Source organism: Atta cephalotes, assembly GCF_000143395.1.
Source record: "Atta cephalotes unplaced genomic scaffold scaffold00048, whole genome shotgun sequence".
NCBI classification, from domain to species: domain Eukaryota; kingdom Metazoa; phylum Arthropoda; class Insecta; order Hymenoptera; family Formicidae; genus Atta; species Atta cephalotes.
In genome coordinates this window covers 1936740-1960005 of record NW_012130112.1, presented here as the reverse complement: position 1 = coordinate 1960005, position 23266 = coordinate 1936740, and the positions used below count along the sequence as shown (strand labels likewise).

The 23266-nt window shown below is 31.4% G+C and overlaps 1 protein-coding gene across 1 annotated transcript in view; it reads right to left on the bottom strand.

The window, feature by feature from the left end:
- Positions 1–495: 495 nt before the first annotated feature.
- LOC105622766 (plexin domain-containing protein 2) overlaps positions 496–23266 on the bottom strand; it is a 36259-nt gene continuing 13488 nt past the window's right edge. Inside the window, exons 2-8 of the mRNA XM_012204178.1 lie at positions 4194–4645; positions 3734–4069; positions 3044–3236; positions 2323–2532; positions 1410–1799; positions 946–1082; positions 496–564 (exon numbers count right to left, since the gene is read on the bottom strand). Of these exons, the coding sequence (XP_012059568.1) occupies positions 496–564; positions 946–1082; positions 1410–1799; positions 2323–2532; positions 3044–3236; positions 3734–4069; positions 4194–4645 (1787 nt within the window). The remainder of the gene's footprint in view (positions 565–945; positions 1083–1409; positions 1800–2322; positions 2533–3043; positions 3237–3733; positions 4070–4193; positions 4646–23266) is intronic.

The window sequence follows — 23266 nt, the reverse complement described above, 5'->3', positions numbered from 1 at the left end:
ACAATGTCTCCAAAACCTTCTCTGTTTGATACAATCGAGTGGTCTTTCCATTTGTAAGAATGAATTTATATGTACATGTTTGTTGTTATACCGAATTGATAGCGATTATTCGTAAACTCGTCATAAGTAAATAGAAGTTTTATAATTTCCAGCGGAATAGATTTTTTTCTAAGCTAATCTTATTGTCAACTATAAGCAATTTGTCTCGTATATCATTAAAATACTTATATACGATAGATAATAAAATCGTTTAAATACCACGATATGTTCAATATATGGTCGCTTATCAATTAATCGATTCCGCGTGGAATTCGTTGCATGAGAAAAGCGATTTTTCGTGTTGACGCGATTGAGTGCAAACCTGACGAGCAACGGGTCATCGTGAGTAGACATTCTGCATCGCATTTTGCAGATTTACTCGACATGTTCGACTACAATTAATAGGAAATTTACTCGACAGTTTCGCATTGACTGTGACTGGATCTCGACACTTCATCACATGTGAATAGTCGCGGCTGTGTAACGGGCTTCGCCTCTTCGCCAGCTCCATTGGCTCGGACGATACTGAAAGATCAATTTCGTGATAAACAAGATCAGTGAACGTAAAATTAACATTCGGTATTAAGAAATCGATAGGTGAAAAGTTCACATTTAATAGTCAATTCAAACGAAAAATATGTAATTAATCAATATTCAGTGATTTATATATTTTATATATATATATATATAAAATTAGATAAATAAATAATCAATATTTAATTTTTAATAAGTAACAATAAAGAATCAATAAAAGGCAATAAGCAATAAATAATATTTTAATTAATAATATAAATGCAATCAATGATAGTGAAAAAGAATTAAAAGCAGAGAGAAAAATCCATAATTATTCATTTACATAATGCTATTATAATATTTTATGTTATAATTTAAAAAGACTCTTCTTACCCTTATTAGCATTTGTCCCGATGCGCTGTGAGGGTTACGATAAGCGTATACACCCCAACCCGCGAGACCTACCACTAAAGCGATAACTGTGAGAATACCAATTATTCCTGAAACGCCCATATTCACCTTGTTCGAATCTAAAAAATATACAAAATAAATTGCTTAATATGATTGCAAATCTAATTATCTTGGATTTCAAGAGAAAAGAGACATTATTAGTGCAAATAATACAAAATTCGTTTGTTTCGATTCCGCGAATCAATTGTTTCGATTAACGATTAAACTTCCGCGATTAAAATATTGGAAATTATGTGAATTAATTTTAGCCTATTTTAAAATTACATTAACAAATTGCATCTTCTGTATGAAATTTGAAGCTTGTATCACGTACGAGTCTACATGTATAAGTTTGTCAAATTCGATTAATGACTCTAATACCAAAAACGATAAACAAAAGTACTTACTAGGACTTTCCAAAGTATTGCCAGACCATTCTTTTTTTACGCCCATCTCATTGGTGGCGATCTCTTCTGGATGCACGTGACCATCATGATCATATTGATCACCCCTGTAGGTTGTAATTTGCGCTGGACAATTGTTTATCTCCTTGATATTATGAACGTCGCAACCCTTTGACAACCACTCTTGTCGCTGTCGGGACGTGCCGGTGCTGCATTTATTCAGTTCCGAGCACCACTTACAATCGAAGTCAGGCACCTTTGTCAGGCAATCCATGCAGTTGTCGGAATTGAGGCATGTAGGTAATGCTTTCAGGTAAATGACCGTACAGTTCATTATATCCTGCCGATTGAAGTTGACACGGTGATATTCGTAAATGGTTTTCCGGCGTACAACTGCAAAGCGAGATCAGCGAATTGAGTTTTCGGGACGTATTTTTAGATGTTTAATTTGTTAAAACAATAAACATAATTCGCGATATGTCTATTTAAATCACCACTTCAAAAATTTACATCTGGATTTTAATGTAAATTCGAAGATACTCTTCGATATCTATAAATTAAATAATTAATGATTAGAAATAACATCTTGCGCGATAATTATTTCATATCTTACATTGCAAATTTCTGGGTTTTATCACTGGGAAATGATAGACTGTGCAAGTTTATTATCATAGAAAGTTGCAAGAAATACACTACTTTATACAGAATTTCTGATCACTTCTATGATATTAAGTTAGACTGATTACAAGTCCAGTTAACACTATTCTCTCTCTCTCTCTCTCTCTCTCTATATATATATATATATAGAAGTTTTTCTACATCCGATGATCAATAATGATAAGATATTATTCCACGATGCAATCATGTATCCAATGAATAAACAGGAAAATTAGATAATAAGCAAGAAAACACTCACAGAACACAGTTCGGTCCATAATGTAGGCATCACTGAGGCCCACTTTGACGGGATGCATTGTGTCTGCGATTTTTTCAACCAGGACCGGTATCACTGAGTAGACGAACACGATATCTCCGTTTTGATGCAAGGTCACTTGGAAAGTGAACGCGCCGGCTCTTGGCCTGTCCTGTAGCACAACCTTCTCCCATTCCACCGTAAACGCCGTACCTGTCGTACAAATGAAAAAGAGGATTTAACAATCTCGCGTTGAGATCCGTGCACGACTCTGACTACGTTTTGTGCCACGTTTCTTTGCCACTGGTTATTTGATGAGGCGTGTAATTACGATCGGCAAATCGTTGCGCCGATTTATCTTTCCTCTTTCATTCTCCGCTTCCCACAAAGGTTGCTGATCACTACTGACGCGAATGCTTTGCGACATGATCAATCCAGCGAGGAGAAAGGATTTAGAAAATCAGCTTGGGACTTGAGAAGACTATCGAACGTTTTGAAAAGCATGCGAAATTAGAGAAATGAGAGAATTTGCTCATCATAATAGGATTTTTTTAAATTTTTGAACGTAGATTATTTGAAATATATTAGCCACGGTAAACATACGAAGAACCTCTTAAGTGGCTCGACCATAATGGGTTCTGATTGACTTTCGTTCAGAGGGAAATGTAAGAATCCTTCAAGTGGCATGAAAATGCCATCCATTCGAGATTCCGAGATGACTCACCATTGTCAGCGTATTTGACGTAACTGGCGTTCGACAGGCGGGTATCGAAATTTGCCATGAGCGGTGCAATGTACTGGGTGGCGGCCAGCCAACTGTGTACGTAGTCACCGGTGTATAGAAAACCTCCCGTAGCGATAGTAATATTGCGCACATTATAGCCGTAGAATGGGAAATCAAACTTCAACTTAACGGTCTGTAACAGCATAGAAATCATAGTTCAATTCCTATCCAGACTTGTAAGGATTAATGATTAACTGTTCTCGTATATTTCTTATAAGTTCACGGAAAGAACGAATTTGCATTAGATAAATATCAAAAAACAATTTCATGAATCATCAAAATAATTGTAATAGAAAATTCATAACTGCAATGCTGCAAAAAGCTTTAACATTCTAGCAACTAATTCTACATAATTATTTTGCTAGTTCAACAAAATTTATTTTTAAACCTGTATCTAATCTAGCTAGTATCTTAGATATTTCAGCAAAATCATTTTTTTTTGTTTTAAATAATCTTTTGCTATAACAGGAATCAAATATTCCGAATGTATACATATTTGTATTTGTATCGCCTTTTTCTTTGGTTATTATATAAAATCTAAAAAAATCGAGTACATAGTACATTCTATATCATTTTTAATTTTTTACAAGAAAGTCGCTATAATACAAAATAATGACAAGTGAGTCTCACCGCGGCACGTCGATGACTCTGGCTAAGTAGATGATTGACTCTAAGATCCGGATGATTGTCCATGTCGACCCAATATTTTTTGCAGATATCGGTATCGACGATAAAAGTGCTGTTATAATACTGATGCGAGTCGTACATCGTTTTAGTGATGTTGTTTTGTGTAAGCGTGGCGTTAGTCACATCGGAAAATTTGTTAAAGGAAATATCGCTGTCGTCGGATTTCATGACATCTTCTGTTGTGTCCTTCACCGCCGATGATTCCGGCTGTTGCTCCTTGCTAGTACCGGTTATATTGCGATTTGTCAGAGTGCGATTTGTCCATATGTGTAATGTTGCCTGCGAACAGGTTTCAAATGGATGCACAATTGTTAAACAGTGATGATTATACGTAATTGGCAACTTTTCGCATCACGCGCGAATCTAAAAATGACTGAATAAATCCATTACTGATGACACCTACCGTATCGGTTGCAGGATTTACTGTCTGCGACGTTTTCTTTTTTGAAGAATCCGGCTTGGAGCTGGAAATAGGATCAGATGGCCGAACAGTGGAGGTGATGGTGGTGGCTTCGCTGGTCGAATAAACTGTGGAATACGTTACGTCGGCGGATGCGTTGGTTGTGTTTGACATCGATTGTGTTGCTGACGCTTGTTGCGGCTGCTGCTGTTGCTGTTGCGGTTGCTGCTGCTTCAGTTGCTCCTGTTGCTGCTGTGGTTGCTGCTGCTGCTGTGGTTGCGGCTGTGCTGGTGGTTGATTCTTAGATATTTCTTTCTCAGTCGTCATCACCAATTTTTCAGGCATCTCTCGACGTACCCTCTCTACATTCTTACCATCGATCAGTCTGATATTCGAAATGTAATGATCGAATGACGACTTGCCATTCCACCCGGCATAACTGTAGTAAGAGTCGTCTGAAATAGAGGAAAAAGCGTATTCTCGTTATGACGTCGAAATCTTGAAAAGTATTATTTTAATCTTTCCTCATCTTTCCGAAATAAAAAAATTACATTAACAAATTTAATTTGAAATTTGCTAATAAATTTTGAATAATTTCAAGAATTTAGAAAATAAATAAATTCGGTGACATCACGAAAGAAAATAAATTTAGAATCAATTTTTAATGGATTGAAGTAATTTCTTTTATATGAGTCAAATTTTTAGAGACAATATTTTTTAATTCAATAGTACAAACTTATAATCCATTCGTATCTTAAGCAGAGAGAGATACGTTCTGTATGTACATATCATTCACAAACGAAAGAACTTGTCTCAATTTATCCTTGAGCTAGCGTTGCAATTACGATACTACGACTGATTATTGAATGATGACTAGAACCAATCTATGACACGTACATGACATAAATCTCTGACATATGACTGTGTTGCATTCGTGCATTGTCTCCGATTCACACAGGCTCACCGAGAGTGATTCCCTTCGAGGGGATCGGGTGTCCATTTAACCGATGCGTCAACGTCAAGCCCATCGCTGGTGTCCGAGATCAGTGCCATGAAACGCGGATTAACCTCGATTTCTACGTTCGCGATAGCCGCGGCGCGATTAATGGACAGTTCGGGGGCAAAAGTGGCACGAGACAAACTTTTCACAATTCATTCACACTAAATTCGTTATCAGGATTTTTCGCTGAAACGAGCAATTTACTATCATGCGTATATTTTTCAATCATACTTTTTATGCTTTTTTAACATATTCCGCTTACTTTGGAGTTACAATTTAACAACAAAATAGATATGATTCCGAAATTATCTTTTTATATAACATGAGTCATCATAACATCAAAATGACTTTGATGTGATTACTAAAAATAAGTTTTTAATCATTATGATTTATTTTAATGTCATTTTGATATTGCAACTTGTTATTGCTATTTTATACAAAATTTTCTTTTCAAAAAATCAGAAAATATGAAGAAATTTCATTTTATATTTTTATTTATTTTTTTTATAGAACCTATTTTTCTGATTGTATTGCCTATTATGATTAACTCACAAAACATATTTAAATGATTAAAGTTGTAAACAATTCTTTTAGTTTAGATAGATATTATAATAAATATGATTATTGAATTCCGCATCATAAAAGAACGTGTTTAGAATCGTCGACGAAGAGAAACGGGAAGTTAGGCGGTACGATCGACCGGATAGAGCAATAATTGATGATCCGACAAATCGGAGCGAACGTGCAAGCTTGACGTCAATGTAAAAGCGTAAACCGAAACCAATCGACTCAACAGCTTATTATCTTGAAAAGCTTTTTCCCTCATCGTTGCGAAATTATCTCTTTTTAATATAAATAAATTTTCTGATATCCCATTTTTCCCCTCAGGAGATTTGAATTCTGTTCCATATAATTTATCACATTACATGATTTACATTTCAAAATAATTTTTTATCCTTCATATTTTTTCCTGAAAAATTATCGAAAGTATACTATTACCTGAAGTTTATGTAAAACATCAGTTTGAATAACAATTTGCTTATTACCCACTAAATAAACAAATAAAAATAGAATAATTGTCAACTCATAAATTAGCTCTGTTGAAAAACTGCAATCAAAGCAAGCTCAGAGAACTTTCACCGAACAGATCAATTCTCAGGTACGAACGAGTTTCATTAACTGCGCTAGTGAATTGACTCGATTTCTTAGCAGTAGCAGCGAATTGTAAAATCGCTTCGCCGAATTGTGCAAATCGTAAACGCAAGTGAATTGGGCAAAGCTATCGTCATATCATAAAGGTACGTCGAATTGTAGAAAAGTTTCCTCGAATCCAAATCGAGATTGGCACAAATCCGTTTTCTATCCACGCGAATTGCTAAGTCACGTTGCAGATCGCGAATTTTCGCGTTTTCGCGCATATTACGTCATTGCAATTCGATGCGGTCGTGACAGCCGTTATTTGCAAAGTAGCCATAATTCATTCTAATTGTATATAATCTACAATTGTACATAATCCACAATTGTATATAATCCAAATCGTAATGTAAATTTATGAGACTCGTGCGACCGACTTACATCTTTCACAGAATTAATATTCATAACCCTGACTATTTTAGAGTGATATCGATAATATAGGTATGATATGCATGAACAGCGTGTAAAACTTTCGCGTGAATATAATATGCATATAGAAAGGTATTCCCTGAACAAATTAAATTGAACAGAAGCGGAGAGCAAAGCAATAGAGCGCATAAAACGTATTTGTGCTTCCCACATTATTGCTTTAACTTTATTTGCTGCAATTATTGAGAGACTGCGGGTCACGAAGAGAATTGCGAGAGATATACCACGAGTTACGACATGATCCAGAAATATTTGTCTTAGTCCATAACGTTCAATTTCGCTCGTTTCACGCGAATATGTTTCCCGTTCTTTTGTTCGACATGCATTTTCATGCCGACGATATTCCGCGTAAAGATAAGACATGGCGTGTCAGACGTGCAGCCTTGGATGAAAATGTAGTAGTGAATATTAAAATTGAAATGGCACTATCAGTGAATGTCAATGCAGAGTTACATTTACATCGTGCATTTTAGTATAGCTGAAAGATAATTTCTTATGTAGTAACGACACAAGTAAAGAGAATCTATTTACAGATATGTAAAATTCGATCGCAAAACTTGAAGTCGAACTTGACATTAATTAGCTCGAGTGATACTTGTATAAGAAATACAAGCGATAATCAGCATAGCCACGTTAATTATACACATGGTAGTGTAGTGCACTATGTATTTCGCACGATGTAAGCGCAATCAATATCCACTCATTAGATGTCCGATGCGACGTATGCGAGATATTAAAAGATAATTTTGTGTATATTTATCCATTGCTGATTAAAAACGCATGTCGTTTCGCCAAGGTAACTCGAGAACGCCTTGGCGTCTCGATGCCTCCACATATATACGCGACATATTTTTAGACGACGCAAGTAAAATGCTCCACATTGCGATTCTTTTTACACCTTAAATAAGCGAATAAATAACATATCCCTTGGAATTATTTAGCGATGTGAATGAAAAAAATCGAGATAAAGTTAACAATGGATAAGAAAAGTAAGGAACTTGTAAACAAATATTTTTCCACGAGATTCTTCTGTAATACCTCACGGAATCCATCCCTTTAATTAAAAGTGTTTTTTAAATTGGTTTGGCGCAAAATTGTGCCAATGATAACAATCGTCATAAAATGATTAAAAACGATGACAATTACTTTCGGGAGGAATAACAGTATTACATTTATCCGGTTTCTACCATCACATTGACCTAATTATTTTAATTATCATATAAACGTACTTATACATACCGCTACTGACCTTATGAATCTCAAAGACACTTCTTTATCACATTTCTCAATGAAAAAAATAATTATAGATAATTAAAAGCAAAATAAAAAGTTTGGTTGAGAAAATTTATTTGTATAATATCACACAACTGTAATGAAAAATTTTAAGCAATTTTAGAGAATTCCTAGTTTTTTACATATGGAAGAATTAATAGTTTGAAAAATAAACATAAACACGAGAAACAATCGACATTTTTTTCTCATGATACTGCTTGACGATTCTGTAATGAATTGCAGATTGAATTACTGAATATGGAATATGACTTTAGATCAAATAGACGCGCGCATAACAAAAATAGCTCTTCTCTCTAAAAAATTTGTTCATAATTTCGCGGGCAAGCATATGCATTCATGTCCTCGTTCTAAATCTTTTTAAGGAGATTCGACGACGAAACCTTGAATTTATGATAATTAATCGATTTTAATGCAACAGAGAATAAGTCATCCGATATTCACGCACAAGCTTATCAATTTTAATTTTAAAAGCAATTGACACACTCAATAAATAAACTACTGAAAGTTACATTTCTTCCCCTCCAAAAAAAAATATAATACATGAATTCTTTTAAATATTTAATTCTGTGGAAAGCATAATAATGATAATTTATATTAAAATTTAATATATTCTTTCCAAGTTTCTGCATACATATAAATAATCGAATATTAATGAAGCTAAAATATCGCGATATTATAATATAAAAACCCTGTAGACTTATCTTACTTACATTGATCATTTCTCATGACATACTTTGTTTACTGAGTCAATAATAGGATGTGCGTGAAAGATTTTTCATGTTCGATAATAAGGCGTGCCATTAATCCCATTACGATCATACCTTTTCCGCTTCCTTTCACATTTTACTATCGCGATCCGCGATATCGGAACGGAAACGACACGACAATCAATGTCAATGTTACGCACGCTGCCATCAAGCCACCCACATCACAGAGGATATTCCTTTCTTCCTTCCTTTTCCAAGCGAAATATATGGATAATGCCATTATAATAAAAGTGTTTTTAGATTTTTTATTGCAATTTTAGTTTCTGAAGTAATTTAATCTCAACTTTGTTGATGCCAAAACTCCAAATAAATTTAATTGATGATGGATCGTCGCAAATTGGCAACGGCACGAACATATAATGATTTTCACATGTCAAATGTTCACATGTCAAGCAGTTTTATATTTTTTACACCTGTTTTATATTTTTATATACTGTTGCAGCAATGCTACCACGTCACTTAATAAATCATATTAAAAAAAAATACGTCATGTTATATATAATAAAAAATGTGTCTAGATTCATTGCGTTATTTATTCTTATACAATTTATCATGCATCAACTTTCAAAAATAATGCAAATACACTATTTATTATATTAGACATTTAAATTATACATATATAAAATTAATTATGTATTATATATATTACATGTGTGTGTGTGTGTGTGTGTGTGTGTGTGTGTGTGTGTGTGTGTGTGTGTGTGTATTTTATATATATATATATATAAAATACATGTTTCATTAAAAAAGTTATTTCTCTAAACTTTATATAATATTTTATATAAGATAAGTAAAACAGCTAAGTAAACATTATACTGCAAATTCTATTCTAAATTTTAATATTAGAATACCCGAACACTAATTCACCGTTAATTTTTTATGATTAATTCTCTGAACTATTCGAATTATCTATCTTTGAATTATGATATATTATATTTTACTATTCGTTTTCTATTCTTGAAATTAATAGCTCAGACTTAAATTAATAAATCGTCAGATTTTGTTCTTTGAACATTAATATTTGAATCATTCAAATATTCGAATGATTTGAATATTATAATATTTGAATATTATAATATTATAATATTTATAGTCTTAGTACAAACATTATATTAGATATAAAAAATACAACTATTTGTGACGTACATAATAATTAATTAATATAATAAATGATTAATAATATAATTGATAAACAACATGCTTATTAAAAAGTTGGTATTTGATTCGTTAAACATGACAATTCATTTAATAGTTCCAGTTAACAACTAGTTAACAACCAAAATGGCTGATGCTTCTCTACACTATTGTTTCAAAATCTATTGGAATTTCTGTATTCTATTCAAAAGAATCTGCAAATACAAATGAAATAAATAATAGATTAAGAAGAATATATAATTGTGTTTGTAGTATTACAAAATTAAATTTCTCACTCAAGTATTATTATTTATTTTAAGTATTATTATATATTTTATAATCGCATCAAAGCTAGAATTCTTATTATTTAAATGTTTAAAAAATTGAATGTTTACTATCAAATATTATGGAAATAAAAAATGCTTGACTCTAAAATTACTCCAATAAATAACCTGCTTCCTAAATTATTATAATACTGCTGTATCCAACTACTTGGCACATCCTTTGAGTGCCATCACGTCTGCACAGTTTCTCAGAGTGTGTATTACTAAACATAAGAATGTCTACAATAGAGAAATGTTTAACGAAAGTCGAAGAGTGACATGTAAATTTATAATAGTTATAATATAAGTATTGATAATTTGAATATTAATTGAACCTAAATTCGAGAGCACAGACTCTTGAATAAAGAATAATGCATTAGGCATAAGAAAATCCAATCAGGATGCTTTATTTCATAGAAAGGAAGGAAATAGAAGACTTTCATATTTATTTTCTTATGCGGTTTATTTTCTTATGTATTATACGTAATGTGTTATGCAAGTGTTTGTGCTCTTAAAGCCTTATGTCTGATATAGAAATCTGAGATCTTGGACGAAGAAAGAATTGACCAATCCCATTCATGTGATCAAATTTATCAAATGTGATTTATTATTTCTTTCTCTATCCTAGATTTCGGTTTCTAGTATCGTCGGGGACAAAGTTGAACAGTCAAATAGTATCGCTCTACTTGTAATAATTCATCATCCTAATTAAGAGAATTCAGATTAAAATATAAATTTAAAAATGAAAATTTTTTTGCTTAAGTAGATCCTAAGAATCTGAACACAAGAATTGTCGTAACACTTAAATTGTAGATGTAATTGTAGTAACGCATAAGCTTTGGCGTACGATTTATTGCCGTCTTTTTTGGAGACATGACAATAAATTGTACGTCATACATACGTGAAAGCTTATGCGTTACTTACGTCTACAATTTAAGTCTCTAAGTAAGTGTTACGACAATTCTTCTGTTCAGATTCTTAGGAAGCCTAAATAAGTGTTTTGACAATTCTTGTGCTCAGACCTTAAAGCCAAGCTCGAACTCCAACGAAGTCACTAAAAATCGCGCCGCACGCCGCGCATCGACATGTCTTTATATACCACATTAATATTTCACTCACCTTATGATACACGCAATCGCACAATCGTGTCAATTTTCGTACAACAAATTCATTACGATAAAACGTCTAAGTCTAATTCTAAGAACTCAACGCTGTTTGTTTGTATAAACTACATGTTTGGGAATCATTACTTCGTATATACAGGTTGCAAAACTTTTATATGAAACAAATATTGTCATGACTCGATAGATACGCCACGTTACACTAAGAAATAATAAAAAATATCAATTTGAAATTTTTGATCATTCTCGGCATAGACTCCACTTCCCAGACACATATGCGTATATTTTAATCCTGGAAAAAGATTTTCAAATAGGTGAAAGAGGAAAAAAATATTTGTTATATAAATCCTCTTAAACGGAAAAAAAATTAGATTAAGGAGGAAAGGAAAAAAAGGATTATGAAACTGTTGAATTAATACATATGTCGATGACGAAATGTTTTTATGATATCTATATCAAAACAGCATTTTCATCGATGACTTCATCGGTGACTCTATCGATGATTGCGTCATGTAATTCGCTGCAGATAAAACTACAGTTCAAATGCCAGATAACGAGAAGCACCGCAAAAGATGAAAGCGCGCACAAGTAATACATTTCCCAATCGTCCATGGTAAAAATATCAAAGAGATTGATAAATAATGCAAGTCATACTGTAAATGTTGATAAGACATTATATATAATATATATTTTAGGCTCTTTAAAATTTTAGAGTGAGACTAATTTTGAAAAATGAAATCTTACTTTTAAAGATTGAAAATTGAGTCATTCTTTTTCTAGTTCAATTTTCACTTTTTACAGTGAAATTCTATTCCAAAGAATTTAGTGAATAGATCTATATACGGAAAGAACGATTTTGTTGAAGTATCTAAAAAATTAATTGGAAATAATTTTGTTGGATTACCAAAATAATTACATAGGAATCTCAAGCATCAAGAATAATGCTGTAAAAAGTTTTAATATTCTAATAAAATAACTAGAGAGTTCTACATAATTATTTTGATTCAATAAAATCATTTTCAGATCCACATCTACTTAAATTTTTTAATATTTCAGCAAATCCGTCCTTTCAATGTGGTTATGTATATTCAATATTATTTTTCAATATTTCTCTGAATTTTACCTACTGTATTAATATCCGAAATATATTATTACACAGTATGACATTTTATATCAAATATCTATCAAGATAAATAAAACAAGACACGATACATCGCCGCTATGGAACAATTCATCAAAGTGATAAAGCTGAAGATACAATTCTTGCAAATAATGGACAATCTATCTCCGCAAAATCCACTATATCCGAGATAAATTACAATTAAACGCCAGCATCAGGGTGTAGATCTATATACTGACAAGATAACAAACAGGAATAATAGTGAAGCGATTTGTAGCGCCTAATGATTTGATACGCCAATAATTGCTAATTATATCTAGTTGATTGTTAGTTTGTCTACAAACGCACTGTTTAATCTCGCAATATTTAGTCTTTCTTTATTTTATATCTCTTCAGAATTCTATTTATTCTTTATTTAGCATGATAAATTATTTAATATTATTTAAATTTCTCATAATTTTCATTGTTATCATACGAGGAATTTTATTATTATAGATAAATGTTCAAGATTAAAATAAGCGTAATAATATACAATCAGAAAATATCATGGTGCATTTTTAGATTGTGTCAGAATAATTTTTCAACTTAATGAGATCAGAAGTTATAAAAATTTGATATTTTCTATTTAATAATATCTAATAACTTAATGTATATAACGCGACATCTAATTTAATATAATCCTGTATAAGATTAGCCTAATTAGTCGCGAGATAAATCCAAAATACTTGATGCAATTTAATTCGAGAAAAGTTGTCCTAGATAAGGCATCCGTTTTTGAGGTAGAAATTCAAACAGAATGCAGACGAAACCACAGCTATGCAAATATACCGTGGTATACGTGCATCTGTGGGTGCTCGTTCAAGATAACGCGTCTCTTTTTGTCTTTCTTTCTCTCTTCTTCAGCAAACAAGTAGACTTGCAAGTTGACTTTAAAACTTGATAGCTGATAACGAATCAAGAGACTGAAAAGATTTCAAGAGAATGCTGTTACGCTAAAGAGGACGCGAATTGCGACGCCCGGAGTAATTCAGTTCAAATTGGCGAAATTAAAATACAAAAACTTGAAAGAATATTTCGACAGAGATATTTCGAGAATAAAAACTTCAGAAACATTGAAAAAATTTACTTTTTTCCACAATCTTTATAGAAATAAAATTTGAATTAAAAGATTCACGTACGATTCACCAGAAATATTGAAAAAAAATTTTGTAGCAAATTAAATATCATATTTGTGCTATGAAAAGTCTAAAATTAGTGTTATTTCCCAATTATGTTATTTTGTAAGTATTTAAAGTGCAAGAATGGAAAATAATCAATAATTTTGACCTTGCTTATCTAATCGCTTGCTGAAGAATAACATATATGCACATTTTGTTATCAAAGATAACAATGCAATTTTTTTTATTAAAATTGTTAGTTATTTTATTCTAATCTATAATAATGATAAGAGCGCTATACAAATCGATATCCTAAATATTCTAACAGTTCAGAGAAGGATATTGGAAGACAGTACAAAGATAAAGCAAGTATCAGTCGGCCGCAAAATGCGTCATCTGCCGCCATTTGCTTTCGCCAATGCCAAATACGAGTCAGCCCGCATACATTATGATGATCACGAAGTCGTGTTAACACGTAAAAGACGAGACATATCAACGACTCGATTGAGAAACCCAAACAAGACGTCCGACTTCCAGACGTCGCCTTTAACGAGCAGAAAATACTTGCTGCAGGAGCAAAAACCGCTCGTGCATTCGTTGCGAGAATAACTTTATCGCGAATTATACTCCTCGTAATCTTACTTTTATCGAACATCTAATTACATTCTCACATCATGCTGTTATCGAGAAATAATATTAATAAATATGTTAGTCTGTCATATTAATAGTGCTGTGTAATTTTTATCATGCTCAATTAATATCATTTTTAGTTTCGTGAATTGTACAGGATACTCGAATAAAATATTCCAAAAATATTAAATATTAAGATCATGATTATTCATAAATTTCAAATCAAGTATTGATAAATTATATCATAGTACAATTTTCTTGTAAGTATCGTTTTTTTGTACTAAGCGTTATTAAGTATTAAATGGCGAAAATTTTAAGGCAAATGTAAGAGAGATTCTAATACACACACACGTATATACGATGAATAAAAATTTTCAAACTATTTATTTTTTTTAAAGTTTGCCACTCAACAAATTTTCTTAGTAAAACATGAACATCCTCTCATTCAAATTGTAAAATATAGTCAAAGAAACCAGTTTTTAAAACGTGACTCATGAATATCCCCTGTATCATAGGAGAAACCCCATAAAAATAGCTCGGCCAGAACCCGTTCTGGTTCGACGATTCGCGACACGAAAAAATGCACGGGTTATTTTAAGTTACGTCGCAGTTTCTAGACGTAGCAAATAAGAATATACTGGGTGTCCTAGATTCCATGTAACTAACGGCCAATTCGACCGATTTGGAATTGAATTCTTGCGTCATCAAAATAACGGCAATCAAAGTATGGTTTCGAATTATAGAATGTAAACACTCGATATTCATGAAGTTAAAATTAAAACGTCTATATTGTTAATATTCTTATATTATTATTATTATAGTATTATTAATTCTATCAAACAAAGAAAATCAAAATACGATGTAAATATTAAGTCATTGCAAAAAATTATATTTTATTACATTCGTTAAATAAAGTTGAAAGTAAAGTTTTAATATATAATATAATCAGATCAAAATTGTCATCACTAATTTCAATATACTTCTTCTTTTATCTAGAGAAAAACTTTTGAATTCTTTCGAAAAATTTTGATTTTGTATTATATTCAGTTTTTTCTTTTTACTTATTTTAATTTTAATTCAATATAAAATTCAATTTTAATTTAATTTAATTTAATTTAATTTTAATTTAATATAAAATATAATTTTAAAAATATTTAAAAGAATTACTATTGCATTAATTTAATATCTCCTTCATTAATGTAATTGTCATGTGCAATTAAGATAATTTCATTCGTTATACATAAAATGTTATACTCAATTATCATATCTCTTATTTCAAAATTTTTGTGATCACGTGCTTATGATGAAAATTTCAATGGTTTCGTAAAGAAAAATATATTCGCAACACATAATCGCTGTTCATAACGGCGACTATGCTATTTTTATGCTAGCAGTTATGTTGGTGATACGGATAAGACACCGAAGAAGTTGCGTAAATTCTATCATCCGGAAGTGACATGATAGACCCTAACATATCCTGTCTATATTAACATATTCTCTCTCTCTCTCTCTCTCTCTCTCTCTCTCTCTCACATCTTGCTCGTTATACTTTTTAATTAATTTTCTCCTAATTATCTTTAATCTTTTTACAACAAAAATTAATTTCATTAATAATACATTCTTTATTAATTAAAATAAAAATTTCTAGTGAAATATAATATTCAATAATCGACATAAAATATTATAAATGGTTTTCTCGGAAATTTTTATAGATAATAATAACATTACTTTGTGATATTTTAAATAATTTTCTGTTCTGTTCTAATTTTATGTTCTGTTATGCATTAAATAATTTAATGTTCTGTTTCAATTATTTTACAAAATTACAGAATAAACAATATTATTGCCGGAGGATTCTTTCGTTTTTTTTTAAGTGAAAATATAAATTTTCATTCCCTCTTTTTTCCTTATCTTTCAATATCTCGTTATAATATCGCAGCTTCCGCCACTGTAATTAAATCGTATCCGTCGTTTCTCGCATCGTATCGACGGGATGGATCGTTAAACCGTACATACAATGTAACAGTATTGCCGTGAGATATTACCATTCCCATTTCCTTTTTTTCTCCTTTTAGAATCTCCAGTAAATTCTATGCAATTTAACGCTCTGCATTGAACGACGATCGAGGAAAGATCTCATCTCAGTTCCGAGTATCGTCAATATTGTCGGGGAAAGAAAAAAATTCGACGTAGCAAATATCTTTTACATCGCATTTCTAATTCAAGTGTTTTTTGTTGACTTGTAAAGTAGTTATACCAAGTGTCTTCGAAATTTATATATCAACAGTATTTTATTTCGTGAAAAAAACATTTTTCAAATTTTTTAAATGAAATATTTAGATATACTTTTAATCTTAGTAGAAAAAATATTAGCAATGGATAAAAACACTGCAATAATCCGCAAACCTTTGGTATCTTTGAAAATAAAAGCCTAAGATAAATCCATAGAAATCTAAAAAGTAAGAAGAATTTGGAGTTGATTGTTTTCTGAATCATGGATCATACGAGAGTCATATATTTCTTATTTTTACGATGTAGAACAAAGATTTACAATGGCACTCAGAAATATAACAGTTTAATGATATGTGAAAAATTCTCACAATCGCCCGTCCACGCTTCACTGCATACATAAATGCGATATTTCTTCCTGCCTTGTGTGATGCTTTGCCATCCATCGATAGCTTCAGACCGGTAATCTTGAAACCATCAGCGAATCGAAATTCGGTCATTTCCTCAACAAAGCAACTCAAAGTTATTATCATTATTATCATTATTAGCACAAATATATATAATACTCCGTTATAATTTATATCACTGATATCAATTTGATATTAATCATTAAATTTGACTTTTTAACCAAAAAGTATATTTAGATCTGCGGTTTGACAAAGTTAAAATTTTTTTCAAAATTTCTTATAATCTAGATTAAATAAAATCTCATTGAGAACCTTTATTATAAATTAATCTAAAATATTTTCTTTTTTAGTACTAGCTAAAGCTTTCTTGCAATTTTTTTTCATGTATAATTTTACATACAATTGTTTTGTCCTCTTAATTATTTGATATAACTGGTATCAAAGTTTTATCTTAATCGAAGCTTAAAAAATTATTAAAAAGACATTCGTATATGTATATATCGATATTTTCTTTGAGTCCCTTTTGCATAATCAATTCCGCTTGCATTTCGTATGCAATTGAATCTATAATGATTAAACTTGTATAAAAAAAACTTACAACACAGTTAAACTGAAATAATAATCTCACAAATTAAATTTGATCCTCGATTTGAAGAACTCTTAAAAAAACGAGTCTCATTTCATTGTGTAATTGAAATGTAACGCAATATAAATGTTCTTTGACCCGCTTGATCACACTTACACATTGCGAGCTATATCAAACGCATTCGCGACGGTGATATATAATTGAAGAGTCGTTAAGAAGGATCAAAATTCGTGATACGGTCAATGGATCTGCCAATGGCACACGCATTTCGAATGCATAACGAACGTGTCATAACTTACAGTGCCGCTAACTATTATGACCATTGCGATCATGTGTATATATAGGATGTGTATATATATGCGATAAACTCTTCGTAACGATAATATATATGCGGATCATGTTAACGAGACTAGCCTGCATTGTATATTAAATTTTTGAGAAAGCGTAATTCGTTATAATTACATTAAAAACAAGTTCTCAATTAACAATACCGTTTTTATTAATCAAAAAATTTAATGGAATAATTCATATATAACAATATTTTATGTACTAATTAATACATATTAAAAAAATTCATATAAACGAAATGAATATAACAAGAAGAGAAATCTTTGTAATAACCAACTTTATATCTAAATTTTTAATTAAGAATTTAAAAAGAAATATAGATAATAAAAAATTAAGAAAGTAATCACCAAAAAGTTTTAAACGTACACAAAGATTTTAATTTATTCTTTTTATTAAGAAGTCGCTTCTTTATACTTATTTTATAATTTGTGTTTGAGAGCGCGGATCGCAGAGGAAAATGAACGAGATTACAGTGAGCTTTAATCTACGTGCATAACTCGTGATCGTCTTAATAAAGTTTTTAATTAAGCACTAAACTATTTACACATGTACTATATAATACGCAGTATGAATCTTGCCTTTTCGCAATTAAACGTAAAATGTAAAAGAACGTTCAGCACTCGGAGCGCAAATTTCGAAGAAGAAAAGTTAAAGGATGTGTAATATAATACCGGTTCAGTTTGCGAATTCCGAAGATGTTTTCAAATAACGAACAAGGATTTTGCGATTCTAAAAAAGATGGAATAAGTAAGTAATTACATCTTCTCAGAATGGCGTAATTTTCTAGAGATAAATAGATAAAAAATGCAAGACAAATTAAAATAATTTCATACAATTTGCTTTATTGATTCTGGCATATTCTGTGCATAGATAAACAGCATATCGATATAAGCAGCACAAGTAACATTCAAAATCGATCTTTTTTTACTAAAAATAATAAATACATGATTTTTATTTCGGCACTAGTTTTCCGACACCAAGCATACCGACATGCTAGAAGGATTTTCAGGCCAGCAACGGCATAATGATACAAGTATGAGCAAGCGTTATTGTCGTCATCGCCACTACTAGCCGTTACCATAAAATTGGTCTCCCTTCCATCTCCTCTTCTCGGAGTACGAAAATGCAAAAAAAAGAACAGAAAAAGAGAGATGTAAAACACAAATCGAGAAGGGAGCAGAAACGAAGGCCAAAGACCTCTCGCCTGTTCTGTTTCTCTGAAAGTCCATTCCTTCGCCCCTTAATAAGTGTCGCGGTTTTCAGTGAAAGCGATCATTGTTCATCTCGTATCTTCTTTCTGACCCAAGAAAAGGAATGAAACGAGGAGAAACACGGATTCCTGGTCTTGCACCAGAACGCGAACAAACGCGGATTGCGTGTTGCATGTTGGACATAGATTTAATACTATCATACGTGACTTCATGTAGAGACAAAAGCTACTTTAATAAATCGCAGTAAGCCAAATCATCTTTAAATTAAATTAAAAACTTCAATACTTTAAAAAAACTGTTTTATTTTGGCGTTAATCTAATTTAAAATTCTAATTAAAATTAATCTGACTAAAATTTTTAGCGGTCTTATTTATATTTCTTTTATAATTTGCCATAACAATATTTTTTTCAATTTATGAATACCGATTTTAGAATGTATTAATAATATGATATATTTTTAATTTACAATACTGATTGATTTCATTATATAATTGTATTATAGCAAAGTGCAATATATTTTCAATTTATGAGCATAAATTGATTAATTTGGCTTGTTATATAATTATACACGCGGCATATTCCGAATTTTTTGTCTAGAAGCCTTTAAATATTGAAAAATGATCCCGATAAAGATATTTTTGTCGAAGAGAAGACGATTTGTCGCGACAAATGAGATGATGGTTTTGCGTCAATCGCACAATGCTTACGTAAACGCAAGGACGTGACCGCATGGTCGCGGAGGAAAAGAGACTTTTCAAGCCTGGCACACCTGTCACCGGTGGTCTCCTTCGTCGATGACAAGGAAATATCCACGCGATACGTCAGCGACACGCTCCGATGATTTTTCCAACGCGCAATCGCGCTCGTTAGCGCGCGCGAAAATTATTATCACGTTCATACCAACTAAATACTTAGATAGTAATGATAGTCGCGAATTGCGAGGTAACGTTTGGCAATGTATTATTAGCAGTTTGATGCAATAATCTGACAAAAGGGAATAAAGCAAATTTTGAAATTACAAATTATTTTGTTCGATATAAATAACAATCGTAGTTATATTTGATAATATCTTGCTTATCTGTTACGATAAAAAGCACTAAAAATAAATATTTTCTTTCTATTGATATCTTTATCTTTAAATTAAATAATTATCAATCGGTATCAAAGAAGTAAATCTGATGACGTATAATCTCTCATAAGTCAAATTTATTGATAATATCGTAACATAACATACATATGGGCTGGAATCCAGGTTTAATGATCATTAGAGGAATGGCAGGTGTTGCCATTACTGTCGAAATCATCGCAACAGATTACAATTATGGCACTAATAATTATTCAATTAATGACACGTCATCTATGATATTGCATTGCATGATTACGACGGATAGCACATGAGTATTTCACGCAGTGTTACATAATTGCGACGAGTATAAAAATTATTTCAATTTATCCGTTTAATGGAATCTGCAATATAAATCAGTAAATCTGCATCAAATCTAAATAATATATTAAATATTAATTACACATATAAATTTATTATATATAATAAATTAAAGAGTATGATAAATTAAAAAAATATATAAAAAATTTTTGAAAGTAATAAATTAGCAATGCTATATAAATGACTACGCCTAAAATTAGTTGTGCAATAACATTCAGTATAATCACCAGTGTTTTTTTACGAATACAGCAATTAGATTCCGTGTTTAATACTCTTTCGAAATTTCTTATGTAGTAATCACGTACTCAGTGGTAATTAGCCTTCTATTTATCGATTTGCAAGAACACTAATGAATAAAGACGCAGATCGAACGTCTCACGATTCGTACTGACGTAAAGGCGAGACACTGTCTTTCTTTCTTCATCAAGAGACAGCGAACGGTACATTTGCCCCAATTAATCCGACAACGGAATTGTGAGAGAAATGCAAATGACGTTCTCGTGTCTGACATTAATTGCGAACTACAATGAGAAATCGCTCTTACTTAAGAATATAATTCCTAATTGGAATAATTGCTTCAATGAGTGAAGAAAAATCGGTACATACGGTATATTTAAGTAAAATTATATTATATTATAATAGTATATAATGTCAAATAATGTATTTGCTATAATAATAGAATAGAAGTAAAACTAATTTAAATAAATTATGGAAGAAAATGTACTTGAAGTTTTTAAGTTAGCGTTAATATTCTTGTAGTCATATTCTTGTGTCTTTAAAGTCTTCAGATAGATAATATAGGTAGATAATATATGTACGCAGACATGCACAATGGAAACATATATCGATAATGACTACATCTCTAGGATAAATTCCGAAGAAGTTTCTATGCATTCCGTATCTTAATTATTATCATGACATTTATGTTTTTAGACATCGCGATAATAAGAAATTTTCAAGCAAACGTATACACAGAATAGTTTCATTTTTTTTTCGCCTTCATTATAATTGCATCCCGTTAATCATTCTTGGTCCTTCAACCGAAATTAATTACATCTTGGCCATGCTTTAAGCATTCATTGTGGCATTGATCGCGCGATGTGTTCTGGCGTGCATGTGGCGTATCGGTTGTGTAAATATTTGCGTGCAGCAGCTAATTTATCCCCGCGCAAGGAACTTTTGAATTCGTCGAAACACCGAACACGATGGAAACCAGAGATCCGTGACTACCCGGCAAGAAATAAAGCTGAGTCGTCATGGCGAATTTCCGTCCACGGCGAGAGTGGTGAAAGCCGAGAAATGGACTACAAAATGTTCTTTCGCTCGCAAAACAGTTAATATTTAAATAAATCATCTCGGAGAATTGTTCTTTCTAGAAGTCGCAGTTCTCTTACCATTCAACATTTATTTGAAAAAGTTATTAACAATATATGTAAAAATAAATACGCATACGATATATACGTGTCCGATATATTTGAATGAAATTATATCTGTTAAATTATAATAATAGAATTTATTGTAACAAAGTAGAACTGAATAATTTAATAATATAATAGTATATAGTATTACTACAATTTCATATTTAATTTAGATTTCTATTTTTCATTACATAATTCTTACATCATTTCAATTTATATTGTATTTAAGTATAACCTACATTTGTTCTTTTTTCAGTATATAACAATAAAATTAAACTGACTTCTTAATTTAGAAATTCTTCCAGGAAACATAAATATATCAAAAATAAGCAAATCTGTTAATTTACTGATGACTTATGATAGCAATGATAAATCTAGATAGCAGCAAACAATTGCAAGAAAGATTCGCTGCTTTCAATAAGCAGATAATAATAGAAAATAACAGAATTATGAACAATGTGTTCACTCGACGAACTAACACATTGTAATGACTGGACGATGATGCTAGCTACTTTGCATCGCAATAACTGATCATCAGTGACACGTGTTAATAACGACATTGTAAACTCAAGATTATGCTGAGATAAAATTGCGAGAATAAAATTACAATTTTTCTTCAAAATATATTTACATCATCGAGAGATATTAAAATCACAACACTGATGAGGGACGAGGTCTGCGCCAAATTTTGCATAAATTACATTAAATTATTTACGTCTTAAAAACAACATTGTCGAGATGTCATTAAACATACGCATTGTATAGAAACTGATGATAAAGTAACACTCTTTGTCCCGCGAGATTTATTGATAAATCAAATTTTCCTTTGTCGTCCGCGCTAACGAAACCTCTCCATTTAATCCCCATGATCCATCCTATTGAAGCGAATAATGTATTGCAAGGTACGCAATTCTGTTCGGTCAATCATTGAAAGGCCTTTTATCATTAACGAGGTCGATAGGGTGATATCAACCGCTAACGTTCTTCGATGCGATGCTTGAATTGATTCGATCACAAAGAAGAATCCTCTCGATTCGATCGTGTTATCGATTTGTCTTTGTATGACATTCAGAATTATCACGAATGATTTTCATTATGTCACATTAGTGTATAAAGTTAATCATGAGCACAATAGTAACATAGATATACACTAAATATCAAAATTAACTTTACAAAAATCTAATTTTTTTTTATATAATATTTAATGAAAAATGTGACGAGAGAGAGAGAGAGAGAGAGAGAGAGAGAGAGAGAGAGAGTAGTAC